Below are 15673 nucleotides of genomic sequence, written 5' to 3'. Positions count from 1 at the left end.
CACAAGAAGTTTTTTATTTAGCCGTGTTTATCACTCTGTATCATGGTGTTTGTGATTTAATAATATAAATTTTGAAAAACATCTCATTTAGCAAAATGAGCATTTTAAATAAGAACTATCAGTGTCAACCTTGTATTAGTGTTACTTTCCTACAGCAAGTGAGAGAAGTTGTTCTAAAACTACTGAAAGTACACTTCCAGCTTCAATAATAATTGAATATCATGTGGATGCTACTTGAAAGTACACTGTAAAAAAAAAGAAAAAGAGCCCACTCAAAATTTCAAGACAGCTTAGTTAAATAGATTTTTGAGTTTAGAATCAAACTCAAACTCTTACATTTTGAAATACATTTTGAAACTTTTTTTGGTTGTTGTTGACCTACAATATTTATTAATATTTAATTGAGATAATTAACTTTTCTTCTTTAAATAAACTTGAATCTTTGAGTTTTAGAAACTCAGTATTTCAGAAATTGGTCACAGTGAACTGTGAATTTTATTTGTCATAATTTGGGTGCTTGGAAATTAGATGGTTTTAATTGAAAATATTAATGCATTAACAATTATTCAATCATTTTTGAAATACAATTTTGGGGATTTTTTAGAATTCACATCAGATCACATAAAAGTACATTATCTTAAACAAAGATCAGTAGTTGGTGAAACTTTTTCAGAACTTATGAGTTTGATTTGGGCTCAAAACTCAGATATGCATTGCAGTAAGTTGTCTTGAGTATTTGAGTTTTCTCAGCTTTTTTGTTTTTACAGTGCAGTGTGCATCCTCCCAAGTGCAAAAGTATATGAATACTGTAGAATGCACTCTAAAAGAAAACTACAAAATACACACGCCAAGTCTGGTTCTGTCTGTTTGTGTCTCAAGGTTCTGCTTGAGGTTTCCGCCTGCTAGAATGGAGTTTTCCTCGCCACTGTCACCAAGTGCTTGCTCATGGTGGGAATTGTTGGGTCTCTATAAATAATATTCAGAAGAGTTTGGTCTGGAGCTGCTCTATTTGAAGAGCATGTTGAGATCATTTCTGTTCTGATTTGTCCATTTTATTAATAAAATGACTCCACTTGATTTGAATTACTGCATTAGCTTCTACAGAACTTTGAAACTCTGCAATTGTAGTGCATCCTTCCAGGCTTCAGCTCTGAGCCTTAATACCCACAGACCCGGTAACATGATGTCAGTGCTTTGCAGAGATTATAATTTTGTTTTTAAATCCTGTCAGTGATCACAAAGGCAAAGTAACAAGCAAGCGTGTCATTTTCGCTGCAAGTGAAACCCACAGTTCAGTTTTATTTACTCCAGAATCTCTCTAAACAGTGTCATCTGACTATCCTGCAGCCAAAATCCAGATGTGACAAAGGAAGACTGAAAACGTTGATACGCCTATCTTTAATTACTACCATGTGCTCACAGCAGTTAAAATTTACAAGCAGTAGCAAGTGCTTTGTGGACTTTGTGTCCTGGTTTTTGCCTCCCAGATAATATACAGACTGCCCTGCCTTCTTGGTGGAGGTTTTTGGCAACAACATGGCATTTAGTCAGTGTGTCGAGTGACGTGGCAGAGCAAGGTGCAGAAAAATGGACATAATAATTTCATCACTATCCTACAGAGTTCATACTATGTATGAAAAATGAAATAAAGAAAATAAAGAGCTTTATACTCATTTCTGTAAAGTGGAAGTACCTCTGATTAGTCAACTATCCATGTGTCATGATGATCAACACAAGCACCACCTCTAAATTCACATACTACACAAGGCATAACCAAAATGTATACTATTGCTCAACCTTGTAAATAAACAGTGTAACAGTGCATATCACATCACTTCCTAGGAGCCTCCTTGCTGGTTGAAGCATGCAACCACGCCAACGACAAACTCCCAGAAACAGCATGCACCTTGTATACTATTGGGTTCATACAAAGGTTTCAGACATACTCAAAAAACTTAAATATTATTTTAGGATACTAAATAGGATGTTAGTATGTAAGTTTGGATGGGGCAAAGTTCTGAGGAAATGCTAGGTAGTAGCTTTAACAATGGAGATTTAACTGATTAACTCCTGAAACTGAAGACACTTCAGTTGGCTGTTTTTACTTTACTTTTTAGACTGGGTTTTCTGTGTATTTGTGTAGAAATAAAACTAAAAGATATATGACTTGCAAAGTAAACAAAAACTAATTCCCAACTAGTCAACAAAAAGTGATGACAAAATTAGCTGCCAAAGAAACATCGGTTCCATCATCGCGTGTGTTTTTAACGCTGTGGAGCTGAGCTAAACACTGTTTTTCTCGAGCCATCTTCCCGTCCCTTCCTGCTGAGAGGGTACGTGCGCAATAGCATCTGGGAAGCAACGGGTAAACAAACCATAGCAAAATGGTTGAATTCTGGGAGCATTTTACCCTCAACACAGCAAAGGAAAGGATCACCTGCAAGATTTGCAAGGTGGACCTTGCTTGTCATGGGAGCACGTCGGTACTGTGCAAACATTTGAAAAGGAGGCACGTTGGACATGTGGACGAGGCCGACTTAGACTTTTTTTAGTGGGATAGCTTGTTATGCAGCTTGCAGGTAAAAGCCAAGACAACTCTTTCTATACCTGCGTGCTCCTCTCTCTCGTCATGTCCTGAAGGGAACCCTTGATTTGCTCTTGTGAGATTCGTACTGATCATTCTCACAGTCTTTCCCCTTCTAGACACAACCCTCTCTGTGTCTCTGTCTCTCTCAAACTTGACTATCAAATTGGTTGTACCCCTGTTCTCAACAAAATAGTTCCAGTATACAGTATGTGCTCTGCTGTGAATGTGTGAGACAGGCCTGACCTGTATATAATCCCAGCCTCAGTTATTGTCCCAGTCAGGCCCTGGTCATTAGGGCTGTATGCAGCCTGAGAGAAAGACTACACACAGTCCTCAGGCTGAAGAAGACATCCTCCACGTTTCATTTAATCTATATTTACAATATCAAATGAATGATGAGAACATGCAGCATCAGTTACAGATAAAGCAGTATTAGACTGTGATCTTTGTAGTAAGGGTAGAAACCATTAAAGTAATTTAAGGGCTGGTGCATTAATAAAATGAACTTACAAAGCTTTTGGATTTTTCTTGCTTTGGTAAGCACGATGAACAATTTCATGATGACTTCATCATTTTATGACAACCATCATTCTTGGTAATGAGACAGACAAAACCACAACACAGCACAGGTGAGTCCCTTCTGTGGGTGAATGAGTGTATTCATTTTCTGAGCACGGAGAGGGTTTCCCACCAGTGACAAATGAAAGAAGGATTTCATTTGGGAGCACAGGGTGAATCAGCAGAGGCTGATGCAGGATGCTCCTCTCTATTACTCCATTGTCATTTGGGTTGATAATACGGGCACAGTTTTACATGCAAATGCATCCTCGTGAGGCTTTAAAACATTCTGCTCACACTTGAGCTCCAACCGTCTTCATCTTTATCTTTCTTCACTCCGTCTCCGCAGCGTCCACTCCCACCATCCCGCCGTGTGACTGATAATCTATGGCCGATCTGCTGACCCACTTGTAGTGGGTAGATAATCTAGCTAATGGAAGAGAACCCAGGTGGATAAGGACGTCCAGGACACGTAAATACAGCCGTCCAGCCCTGACGCTATACATTGTAAGCTCACCCAGAGAGGGGATGGGAGGGAGGAGGGACCTACTGCTGGACTCCCGACAGTGGACAGGTTGTTTAATGGCCATCATTGTTCATGGATGCTGTATCCTTGTCTGTGTCCTCTCTCTGTCTTTCTCCTCTGGACTGCAACATCACTCCTCCATGTGTTCTCTCTCTTCCTGACTCCACTTTTAAATTAAAGGAATAGTTCAACATTGAAATACATTTATTTGCTTCCTATCCCAGAGTGAGATGAGAAGATTGGTACTGATCCTGTGTCTATAATTTCACATACAGACTGAGAACAGGTGAAAAAAAGCTAGTCTGGCTCTGCTCTAACAGAAAAGATGTAACTAAAAACACCCAAACCCATCTAGTTTATATGTTGTGTCTTTCTTATTTAACTTTCACATGAACAGAAATGTAAAAATGATATTTGTGATTTTAGCTAGTATTTGGGCGGATGGCTGTTTGCCAATTTATCATAATATGCTAATTCCCCTTAAAGGTGCAATATGTAAGAATTTGCCACCTGTCAAATTCACACGACAAACAAATTAAGGGCAGCATATCACCAGGGTAACTGCCAGCTGCTGCTAACTGTAGCTGCTGTTAATTAGCTCAATATACAGATGTCTTTGACATAACATCAAAACTGTTTGTACATTTCTGTTTATGTGTGGATTAAACAAGAGAGTTAGAGTTTAGAGTTGGTGAAGAATTTTAGTTTTTTTTTTTTTTGTAGAGTGAAGCTAGCTGTTTCCCTCTGCTTGCAGTCTTTATGCTAAGCTAACTATGTCCTGACTAGAGCAGCCTGTTGCACTGAACGTTTGAGTGTAAAGTCAACACTTAGTGCTCTGTTGTAACTTTCATTAACGGATACTGCTGGTTGCATCTCTATTCATGCTAGCATTTAACTAAGGCTGGAGATGTACCTGCTCACTGACAAAGCGTTTGCAAAGAAACTGGCTGCATTGCGAACAGAATTGTTCACATACTTGCCGATGTGCATGTTACTGGAGGATTCCACACCAGAGAACTCAGACCATATAGAATTTCTGTGTTTGCATGATATAAGCCATAAACATGGCGACACTCAAGGAAGTTACTGTTTTGTTTATTCTGAGATTGAGAGATTGATGAGAAAAAGCAACAGCAGCAGCATCTTAGACGGTATGTAAGACACCTAAACCAAGCTCATCGTCATCACATTCCCCTTACTACCCCTGCAGTTCACTGCATGTTGCAGACATGTAGCATTCGTTTCTAAAGACGTGCACAACCAAAGCTCCAAATGCAACCAACATGTAGTTACAAAACGAGTACATCTCCAACACTGTCACAGAGTGTGACGTTTCACCAAGTGCATCTTTAAGACAGGACAGAAACCAGCGGCTGACTAGTGATAGACAGCAGGAGAAAATTTAATCAAATAGGAGAAAGCAATATACCGAAGTAATTATTCAATGATCAGGTGTATTTGATGTCGTATGAGATTGATACTAATCATCTTGATCCTGGAAAGTAGGCAAATGAGTGAATTTTATAAAATCTGCCTCTTTATCAGTATCCTCCGTGTCTACTCCTCTCTTCTTCATTTACCACTTTTGTCTCTCACTGTCTCTTTCTTGACATCTCTGCCACCCTCGCCTCTCCTCCCCCATCCTCACACTCTTTCCTTCCTTCCTCCGTCCCCTAAACTGGGCTGGAGCTGATCCAAAGTGTCATCAATAAATCATAAAGAGAAGAAAGGAGAAGACGCTGAGGATTAGGTTCTGTGCTTCTCTCTCGCCTCCTTTGGTGTGACTCAATCACAGGTCTGAAATCCAAGAGGATGTGTTGAATATTTAACGACAGTTAAAGGTGCTAAGCTTGCATTTTAAATATCAATATATCATGGTAGAATTAATGATGATACCCTCATGTAATTACCTTCAATGACTGGAACCGTGGTGAAGATGATGGGTGCACCATATAGTGTCCACTTTGTGCCAGACTCTTCTCAAATATACACAGTAAGACCATAAACTTTTTTACTTCTTTGTACTTTTATTGGAGAGGACACACACACACACACACACACACATGCAGGTTGATTGATTTTTGTCTCTCTTCTACTTCAAACATCCACAACTTTGAGAAACTTTCAAACTTTAGCTCTGACAAATCCTTTGTCCTTTGTCTAGACCTGCCGATCATATTTTAACTTTGTTGTGCACAAGATGAAACACAGAGGACAGTAGCAGTAACGGTCTTATGTCTTAATGTCTCAAATGTATAACAAAGGGGCACCCTGGTGACCTACAGAGTTTAAAGCGCTGACCAGTTTGCATCTGGCCAGGTACTGTTGCATATAGTCAACCATCTCTCATTTCCTGTCCTAATCTCTCTGCACTCACTGCCCACTAAAGGCATACAAACCTATACCACATAATAGCCAAAATAAATAAAATATAAACACCAAAAACTTACACAATACTGTCATTTCGTCCTGACATTTCACTACGTTTGCAAAGGATGGCGAAGATGGATGGTCATTCCTCCTCTTTGGTCCAGACTGAAATATCTCAACAGCTACTGGTCGGATTGTCCCTTTACGCCTTTATGCAACTAGCAGCAGATCCTGAGGCTATTCATTGCATTGGGAATAGTATTTTTCACTCAGACAAACCAAGAGAAAATAACGTTGTTTGAGACCTGTCTCTGTCTCAGCAACACACTCTTGCAATATCTGGCAACACAGATATGCTCTATAACAACATTTAGCATATTAAGCGAGCAGATAAAAACAAGCTTCAAAATAAGCCACAAACATTAAATTTGTACCGTATCTAGTGAACTGTATCTGCTTTCATCCATCAACACTATGTTTAAAATGCTTCTTACTATGCACTCTCAGGAGACAGAGAGTATTTTTTCCATTTCAAACCATTGGTGGAGCTTGTAAGCCAATATCGTCTTGTCACATAGAGCATCTTTGGTTTTAATACATACAAAGTGAAGATGGTGATCAAAGTGATTACACCTGTTGTCAGCATAATGGCACTGCATGTAGGCCCTTTTCTAAAGTCAAATTCAAGCACTTCTCAAGCATTTTCACGGTGCATTTCCAAGCATTTCCAGCACATTACAACAGTGGTAAATTACATTTATATACCCTTTATGAAAATGATCAGCCCCTACTTCATTTCTTCATCACATTAAATTAGACGTTGTTGTTCTATAAACGACCAAAAATATGTTTTGTGACAGACTTTTACAGAAATTAAAGGACAACTTAAGAAAATTTCATATTTCAAAATGTGTCACATGGCCATAAGTATTTGAGCCAATATAAAAGCTATATAAAAAGCTCACTATTCAATCAGACATTCATTATTAAAGTAATGCAACTGCAATTTCAAGCAGTTTCAAGCTCTTGTTTTGAAGATACTACATTAAAATTCAAGTGTTTTCAAGGATTTACAGCATCCGTAAGAACCTTGTAGATCAAAAAACAGCTGTGCTGCTGCTTGAGTATTGTGATGGCAGCTCAAAAATATTTATTGTGTTATTATATTATTATTATTATTATAATGAACACAAATGTTTGTCAGCCACTGTTTTATTCAGTTGCTCATACGAGGTGTAGTAGGTACTGGATTAAGGCTATGATTGCATGAATTGCAAGTATACTGATCTTGAATATGATACAATGGCAGTAATCATTGTGGTCTGCTGCAGGGGATGAGTTAAGGTTTTTAATCTCATTTTTTGTAGTCAGGTTTAGACTCTCTCTCATCAGTAAATCACTATGGGTAACTTACTGTAAATTACTTATGTGAATAATACTTTTTAGACGCAGTACACAGCAGCAAAGTATCATTTATCCAAACTGACTGATTCAACCAAAATGAGTATTTTCATCAGCGGCGTCTGTCATCAAACATCAGACCAGATTACATACTGAGGGAGTCCAGTGAGGCAATCGACCCAAGTGCCTCGGCTTCTCTCCCCCTCTCTGTGTGCCTTTCTCTGTCAATCCATCGCCCTTCCTCCTGCTCCCTCCTCACTCCACCTCTTCCCCCTTCAGTTATCCTTTCTGTCTCTGCCCGGGAGGAATTCAGCCACAGAGAAAGTGTTAAGTCAGATCGATGTACCGTGGATAGGATAGCCTGTCTGCTACAGTAAGTGCTGCTACACTCTGCTATTTAGACTCCCTCTGCTATCGACTGGGGCTCCACTGCACCAATCGATGAATAAATACATAAATAAATGAAAACACTCTCTCAACAAGTCATTCAATCACAAGCTGAGTGTAAAATGTTAGTTTACTTACACTTAGGTACATTCACATTCTGTCATATTCACATAACTAGACTAAACTGTCCTTGTCCTGATATGAAGAGATGAATCTACCTTAGACTTGTTTAATTTGAAAATCTTTGCTTTAGAAATTAATACAATTTTCATACTGTCACTCTCTAACTGAAAATTTGTCCCTGTATACTTTGTGATAAGACATCAAGTCATATTATATTTTTGCGTTTCAGTCTGTGGTTTCAATCAGGAAACTGACCTCCGAGAACAATTAAAAAGTTACTTTTGGCTATACATGAATTTCCAGACACTGAGCTGACAGAACAGATAACAAACTTGGCTACAGAGCTATTAAAGTGCCAGATTCATTACACTAAATGCACTTGGTTTGTTCTGTCTTCTGTGGGATAAGAAGGGATAGTTCCAGTTCATTATAACGTTTGTCTAATGTAGTTTTGTAGTTCTGTTTGGCAGTTGTGTAGTTCTATCAATCATTTCACTGCTTATGATAACATTGCACTCACAAGTGTAATTACTAAGATTACTCTGTGTTGTTGCTGTCTCTGTAGCATCTTGTTGTCTTCATTCTGTAAATGTCATCATCTCGCCAAAGCACTGCAGTTAGAAACTAGTCAGCTGGCTAACACTAGCACGGCTACAGAAATGTTGATTAATATGTGTTGTCTTTAGAAATAAATACATGAAATGAGATATAGGAACACTGCGACATCACTACAGCGAATTTCAACAGGGAAAGAAAAGGGCAGACAGGTTATAAACAAGCAGTTTAGCCAGATTAGCTAAACCAATATTTGGAGGTTAAACCAAAAGAGAGTGCATCTGGAATATCACACAAAACACAAAAACACAAGCACAGAAAGTGACAGTTAAAGCAGGAGTTTGGTCTGTAAACTATGATGATATCTACAACAGACAGTTGGGAAAAAATTCACCAACTGACCCTCCCAAAGTCCCGCCCCTTTTTGCTACATGCTCAAATAACAGGTAAGCAAACTTTGGTCAACTTTCTCCTTTTCTTGTAAAAGTAACGTGGGTCATGTCTTAAGTTAGCTAATGTTAGCAAAACACTAACTAAATAGCTAGCTAGCTATTTTTTTAAATGTAGATCAACTAGCTAGTTAGCTAGCATTTGGCTAACATTATATGTGTCACTTTTTGCATGTACTGCAAAGTTTTTTAACCATCCTCAAAATGTAGTTTTATTTTCAACATAGATGAACCTAGCACAAAGCATATCGAAGTACAAGAAACAAGAAAGGAGAAATTTAGCCAAGGTACCGAGCTTTCTCAATTGTCATTGGACCACAGAGTTAAAGAGGGCAGGCTCCAATAACAGTTGACCAAGCTTGGTACCCAATGGAATCTCAGTCAACTTTCTCATTTCCTGTTTCAACTAATTAGATATGATATTAGCTGTAGTTAATGTTAGAAAAATGCTAGCTAACTAACTAGCTAATGATTGATATAGATTAGCTTACTAGCACTTTGCTAACATTAGCAATCAGGCGTTTTGTTTTTATGTTTATATCAGAAATTTTGCAAACATTATCTAACCTGACTTGAGACTATACATGTTGTTTTTGCAGATCTTTGTGCATCTTTTAACCAACCTCAAAATTTGGTTCTTTCTAACACGGTCACAGTCCTGCACATAGCTATCTAAGTACATGAAAAAAAATGGAGAAAACTGGCCAAGGTACCAAGCTTGCTCAACTGTCACTGGACCAGAGTTAAAGGAGGGGCTGTGTTTGCTCTGTGCTCAAATAACAGGAAAGGGGAAAGCTGTTTGGGGATCCAGAGGGGGCAGGACTTAGAAATCCTTAAAAGACTGCCAAGTTTTGGATGGGATGCTATTGTTTGATAGTTCAGGCAGTAAATATAGGTCTTGGAATGGTTACAAATCACCACAAAGCAAAGACAGAGAATTAATCTATGCTGCAAAACCACACCTGTCTCGGCTGAGACTTTTATGTACAGAGTGTCAAAAAAACACAAGAAGGGATCATCTGCTTTTGTGTTCACATCATGCATGAACACCTCTGAACAACTTGACAGGTAATACAAACAACCTTGAAGTGTTAGCACAAGTCATCTGTAGGCATCAAGCCAGCGAGAGCATTTTGCTATTCACACAAGGTGCTGTCATCAGCTTTTTCACACTTCACACACATGCAGCTAAGGAGTGATGCACATGGGTTTAAGACTGAGAACGAGTGCACAAAGTCAAGCACAAATGTGATGCACTTGCTAACTTGACTTTTTCTTATTAAAATGTCATTTATCAAGTGTGAATTTTCATCTGCCACCATAAAAAAACGGATCAAACTTGTAGGAAACTTCTATCTATTAATGTTGTCTTCATCATGTGAATGCAGCGGTACATCCATCCTTGCACTCTCTCCACCATTCGCCAGCCAAACCTCCCCCCACTTCTTCTCCACACTCCACCTGTTTCGTACAGCCATCCCTCCATCATTCCCTCCTGACAGCGAGGTGATTAGGAGGAGAGAGCGCAGACCTGCTGAAAAAGCAGCTTAGCTGTAATTATCGTCTCGGAAAGAAACAAACAGTTCATCAGAGCCATCCTCTGCAGACTTAACAACAGTTGCCAGGATATATCAAATGCTCGACAACCAGCCGTTTCCTAGGTTACCATTGTCTGAGTATGGCTGGGGGCTCTCTCTGTACAGATGAGTTTTAAATTTGTTCAGAAATGGAAACATAGGGTGAACCATGAAAACACCGAGACTTATTACATGCACGCTCACACCGTCACCTTCACCACATGCAGACGCCAGCACATAGAGACATAGAAATAGACTTAAGATCTTGTGCCATCGTTTCTGTCACGCTCCATATTGTTCATGTTCTGATGCGCACACACTGAAGCTATGCCAACCTGTTTCCAGAAATTATTTTTCTGGCATTTCTCGCTGTTATTGCAGGGTAAAGAATGACAGTAAATATGTTCACAGAGAGAAAAGAGGATTATACGCAGTCTCAGGCTCGATTTGCAACTGAGACATCACAGTTGCATGTCATGGTACATGCAGATTGCTGGACTAAGATACAGCCTTAGTCCATTTCCATCAATAAAATACTCTGAAGTCAAGCAGGACCAAGGTTTGCTGTGGTGTTACCAACTTGCCCGTCACCCCTTACATCTAATCATTTTATCAATACTCACCCTGTGTCTCAACCTCAAGTGAGTCAAATGCGTTTTTCACTCACATTTCATGCAACGGAAACACTCCAATTTTAATCTATGCAGCTGTCTGCACCAGCTAAATGCATCTCACATCCCTGCTATGTCTTACTGGCATAAACACAAGCAGAAGAACTTATTCTGGCTTTGAGTCTACAGTTTTGCCAGTACGCTTGCAAACGTGAGGCTGGTGCCCAGTAAAAAGACACTGACAACAAATGTTATCCACGTTTTGGAACCTGGAGCCGAGTGTGCTGCAGAGCTGACTTGGCTCCAGTTTCCCACAGACTCTCCATTACACAGGAACTAAACGTGAACTTTTTCTGAGGTGTTTTTATAGGCAGACTGTACATTTACTGCCACTAGACAACTTCACTGCTAAACTTTCATTTCTAAGGTGCCCTTCCAGTGGACAAAATATAATAAAGTGATGTTTAATTGCAACTTAATTGCGACTTTTGACGCACTGGTGCCCAGCCATGTGCAACTGGTGCCTTTTTTATTTTTTCCGCCCTGTCCCTCAGACAGCCTGAGTCCGCCACTGACTTCAATACTGACATGTGTCTCTACTTTGTTAAATTATTAAATTAGCGTGGTCTCATAATTATAAGATGCTAAATTTGGACTTTGGGAGACTGTGAATGGTGTTGATCAATAAATCGAGAAAAATGTTAACAGATTGGTTAATAATGAAAATAAATTTTAGTTGCAAACTTTGATGCACCACATGCAATAAATAAAAATGGAGGGATTTGTTGATTGCTATTGTTTTATTATGAAAATCCACACAGTAATATTTCCTCTAATGCCTATTCTTTTATGCATACTTATCCTGCACTGCTGCAATGGTGCAGTTTTCCTCACCAGTACATTATAGTTTCATCTGTATGCATCTAAGTAAAATATATATTTTCATCAGAGTTGTAACATCCTCCCTCAATGAACATTATACCTGTTTTCATTTCCTGCAGCTATAGTTTAAATGTGAAGATCATTTTATTGCCCTTCTTATCACTCACTGGATTAGTGCCTGAATATCATACATTAAGGTATTTCCCATCTGGTACACTGACACTGGATAAGTTGTTCTCTGAGGAAGCAGCGTTTCCTATCTCTGGTCTTAAAAGATTTCCACTCAGATATATGATGCAGGTATAAAGAGAGGAGAGGAATGAGGAAGAAGCTCAGGGTTGCCAAGACGGCGACCTTCCACTGCAGAAAACAGGTGCCTCTCATGGCTGTGCTTTACAGGTGTGTTACTGGGTAAAGTTAGAGGAAATATATTTCATCTCTCCTGCTGAAGGACAAACACACTTACAGTCAAACACACACAAGCTCAGAAGGAAATGTGCCCTGTTCCCACTGATGGACAACAGAAGCTGTGGCAGAAGGGTGGCATTAAAAACCAGCGGGGGATGCAGTGTGATGAAAATGTCAGACTGAAACCAGCAGGCTATGTTCTGTAACATGTTTAATCAAATTACAGTGGAAGTGCGTCGCTGTGTGTACATCACTGTGTGAATTTCTGTACCCACTGTGTTCCTCTACTGTGTGCATAGTTTGTCGGTTGATGTGCATCTGTATAAATGTATGTGTGTACTTGTTTGAAAATATATTGGATCACACTTTATTTTACAGTACACTAAAAAGATATAACAAGCTGTACTTTGTATCAAATTACACAAAAATTAGAAATAATATGTTCTTTATCAGATAGACCCTTTATTAGATCCTTATTAGACTTTATTACTGAGTCATTAAGGACACGTTACAATAGAACTGTACAGTAAACTAAAGAGAAATCACATATCAGCTCCTCGAGAAGCACATACTTTGGCGCTGTCTACTTCTTTGATCAAATCACCCTTCTTCACATCAATTCTTAGGCAAAATGTTCTATAAAAGCAAAAGTGAACTTTGTTTTTGTTGTAACAGTGACGGCAGTTAGAATAGGTTTGGTCAGAGCTGTGGAATATTTAATCACCCATCTTTGCTCACTACAACTTAGCCTTTCTTCCCCAGAAGTGTGCATAAACTACAAGTTATATAAGCTTCTTTTCAAAATACAAAAATGTGAAATCATCAGTTATCTATCCATTGGTATTGGCCACGGGAAGCAGGTAATTATGAAATAAAGTGTTATGCAAGTTGTTAAGCATACAACATGTTAAATCTGCAAGTGAAGTAAAGTTATAAAGTCTGCGAGTGAAGAAAGTGAGCACATTTTGAGTAAAAGAGCCTTGTTTTGCATCTACTCATCTCAAAACATGACCTCACTCTGTTCAGCTGTCTGACAAAATCTGAGCACTTAAGAATTTAAGAGGGGTACTTGCTACCAATTTCTTGTAAAAAGGCTTTTACGGGACATTCAGGGAAAATTTATTTAATGGCGAATTCAGTGGAGCGCACTGGGAAGTAGCCTGATGTGACTTAGTGGACTGGTTTGAACAGGTTGATCCACTCTGGAGTGAGCAAGCAAAGGGAACCCTGCAGCTTGTTGAAATCTAGCGACACAACCATCTCCAAATGTCTTTTACACTCTTGTTTCTGTCCTCCGTGAATCTGTCCCTGCACTCCCAACACCCTGACTGCAAACTGGTTACTGCCCAAATTTGTTGCGTGTGTGTGTGTGTGTGCGTGTGTGTGTGTGTGTGTGTGTGTGTGTGTGTGCGCGCGCGCTGCCTCTTGTGCAAGCCTCCGGTGTTTATACATGGTTCTGCTTGGCCACCTGCGTGTTTGTGCGTGTAATTGCACAACTCACCCAGCCACCACTATGAAGAAGTCCAAGCGATTCCATGTGTCTCCAAGGTAACACTTCTTGCCGAAAATCCCCAGAGCCACCATCTTCATCACCATCTCGATGGCAAAGAATGCAAAGATGAAGTCATCAAAATCCTGCAGACACAAACAAGACAAGTTAGCATTATTATGCAAAGCAAAGCAACATAAAGTATAGCTGAAGCAATTTTTGAAGTAACATTTTTGTGGGTTTGTAAAACTCAAAGATTAAAGTTTATCTAAAGCAGAAAAATAAATTATCTCAACAAAAGATTATAGGTTGGCAAAACTTTGTTTACTTTATTTCAAAATTTAAGAGTTTGAGTTTGATTTGAAACTCAAAATCTTGTGAAGGCCTTGAAATTCTTTGTTATTAGTGACTTACAGAAAGTATGATAATCTATAAGATAGGCGACTTTTAGCCAGACCAAGGTATTTGTCAGGCTCTAAAAGCAGCCATATTTGATGTTTAAAAATAGCCCACTGAGAACCTTTGACAGTAATGTGATACTTTATTAATTCCTGCAGAGGAATCCTCTTTTCTCTTTGCCCTGCCGTCAGGAGGTCAGGCTCCCTACGGAGGTGGGGAAAGAGGAAAGAAAAGAGAAAAAAAGATAACGCCCCCCTCGCTGCTGCAAAGGATTTAGTAACTTGCTCAAGGACACTTCAGCAGGCCGGATGCTTGCCGACAACAGTGGTCCTCTGGCCTAATGATGGTTTTGCAGAACATGAGGCCGCCTCGCTGCCTTAACGCAACTCAAGTGACAAATGGCTTCCAATCCGGTGTATACATTGTAATAACCTGGAAGAGGCTGCTGATCGCACTAATCAGTATTCCTGCCCTCATTACTGTCTGCCAGGCTGTCTGTCTGAGCTCCAGCTCTCCAAATCATTATCTGACCGGACTGAAGAAGAAAACAAGGGCGAGAAAGAGGATGGGAGCTGGACAGGAATTAAAAAGAAGATTAACCTTAACTCTTAAAATATGAAAATCAATAAATAAATTTTGGAAAGGGCAAAAGAGACGGAATCGGAGATTAGGAGGGAAAAAAAAAATCCAGCTCAAAGTCAAAAAATAAAAGAAAAATTCTGGACGGAGATCAAGGCACAGGACACCCACTGATAGATGAGTCATCCAAACATGAACAGAGAAATGTTTAAATATATCAAATCCTGTTAGCTTAGGCACAAGCTAGCCTCTCACTGCTAAAGTTCACTGTAAGTAAGAATGCAGAGGTTCACATGGGAATGTTCTTTTTTTGTCTCATCTCATGTAGTGTGCCTAGAAACCCCCCAAAGTTTTTACCCAACATATGGTGTCACATTAGGTGTGCAGTCTATCAGACAGTTGGTTTCTTTGGCAAACAGCTGCCACAGGTTAGCTCCCCGGTACTGACCATACAGCACTCCAGATGTTTTACACACTATTCATTTACTCCAAAGTGGCAGAAAACCCTCCGAGCAGATTGCAAAAGTACAAGAAAAAAATTGTTGTTCAGTGTTGGATCTAGGTTTAAATTGTCTGCTGGAACCAGCTTTTCAATGCTGTAGTACATGAGCAATGATTCCCTCCTGATTGATCATCATTTGATATCGTCTTCTAATCTGGAATGCTTAGAGCACTGTGGTCCTTGACCTTGGGAGTGTGTTTGACAGACACGTGCTGCCTCCATGACACATATATCAATAAATCAATAATATTTTATTTCTAAAGCCCAATA

The 15673-nt window shown here is 39.4% G+C and overlaps 1 protein-coding gene across 2 annotated transcripts in view; it reads right to left on the bottom strand.

The window, feature by feature from the left end:
- The window catches only part of cacna1g (calcium channel, voltage-dependent, T type, alpha 1G subunit), a 215309-nt gene that overhangs the window by 181835 nt on the left and 17801 nt on the right, over nucleotides 1-15673 (bottom strand). For both annotated transcript variants that reach the window (XM_084741595.1, XM_084741594.1), the window contains exon 2: nucleotides 13936-14069. In XM_084741595.1, coding sequence (XP_084597721.1) covers nucleotides 13936-14069 — 134 coding nt within the window. The remainder of the gene's footprint in view (nucleotides 1-13935; nucleotides 14070-15673) is intronic.

Source organism: Lutjanus erythropterus, chromosome 17 (assembly GCF_056507025.1).
Source record: "Lutjanus erythropterus isolate fLutEry1 chromosome 17, fLutEry1.hap2, whole genome shotgun sequence".
Classification (NCBI taxonomy): domain Eukaryota; kingdom Metazoa; phylum Chordata; class Actinopteri; order Lutjaniformes; family Lutjanidae; genus Lutjanus; species Lutjanus erythropterus.
Note: the sequence above shows the minus strand (reverse complement) of the source record. Positions and strands in the feature narration are given on the sequence as shown.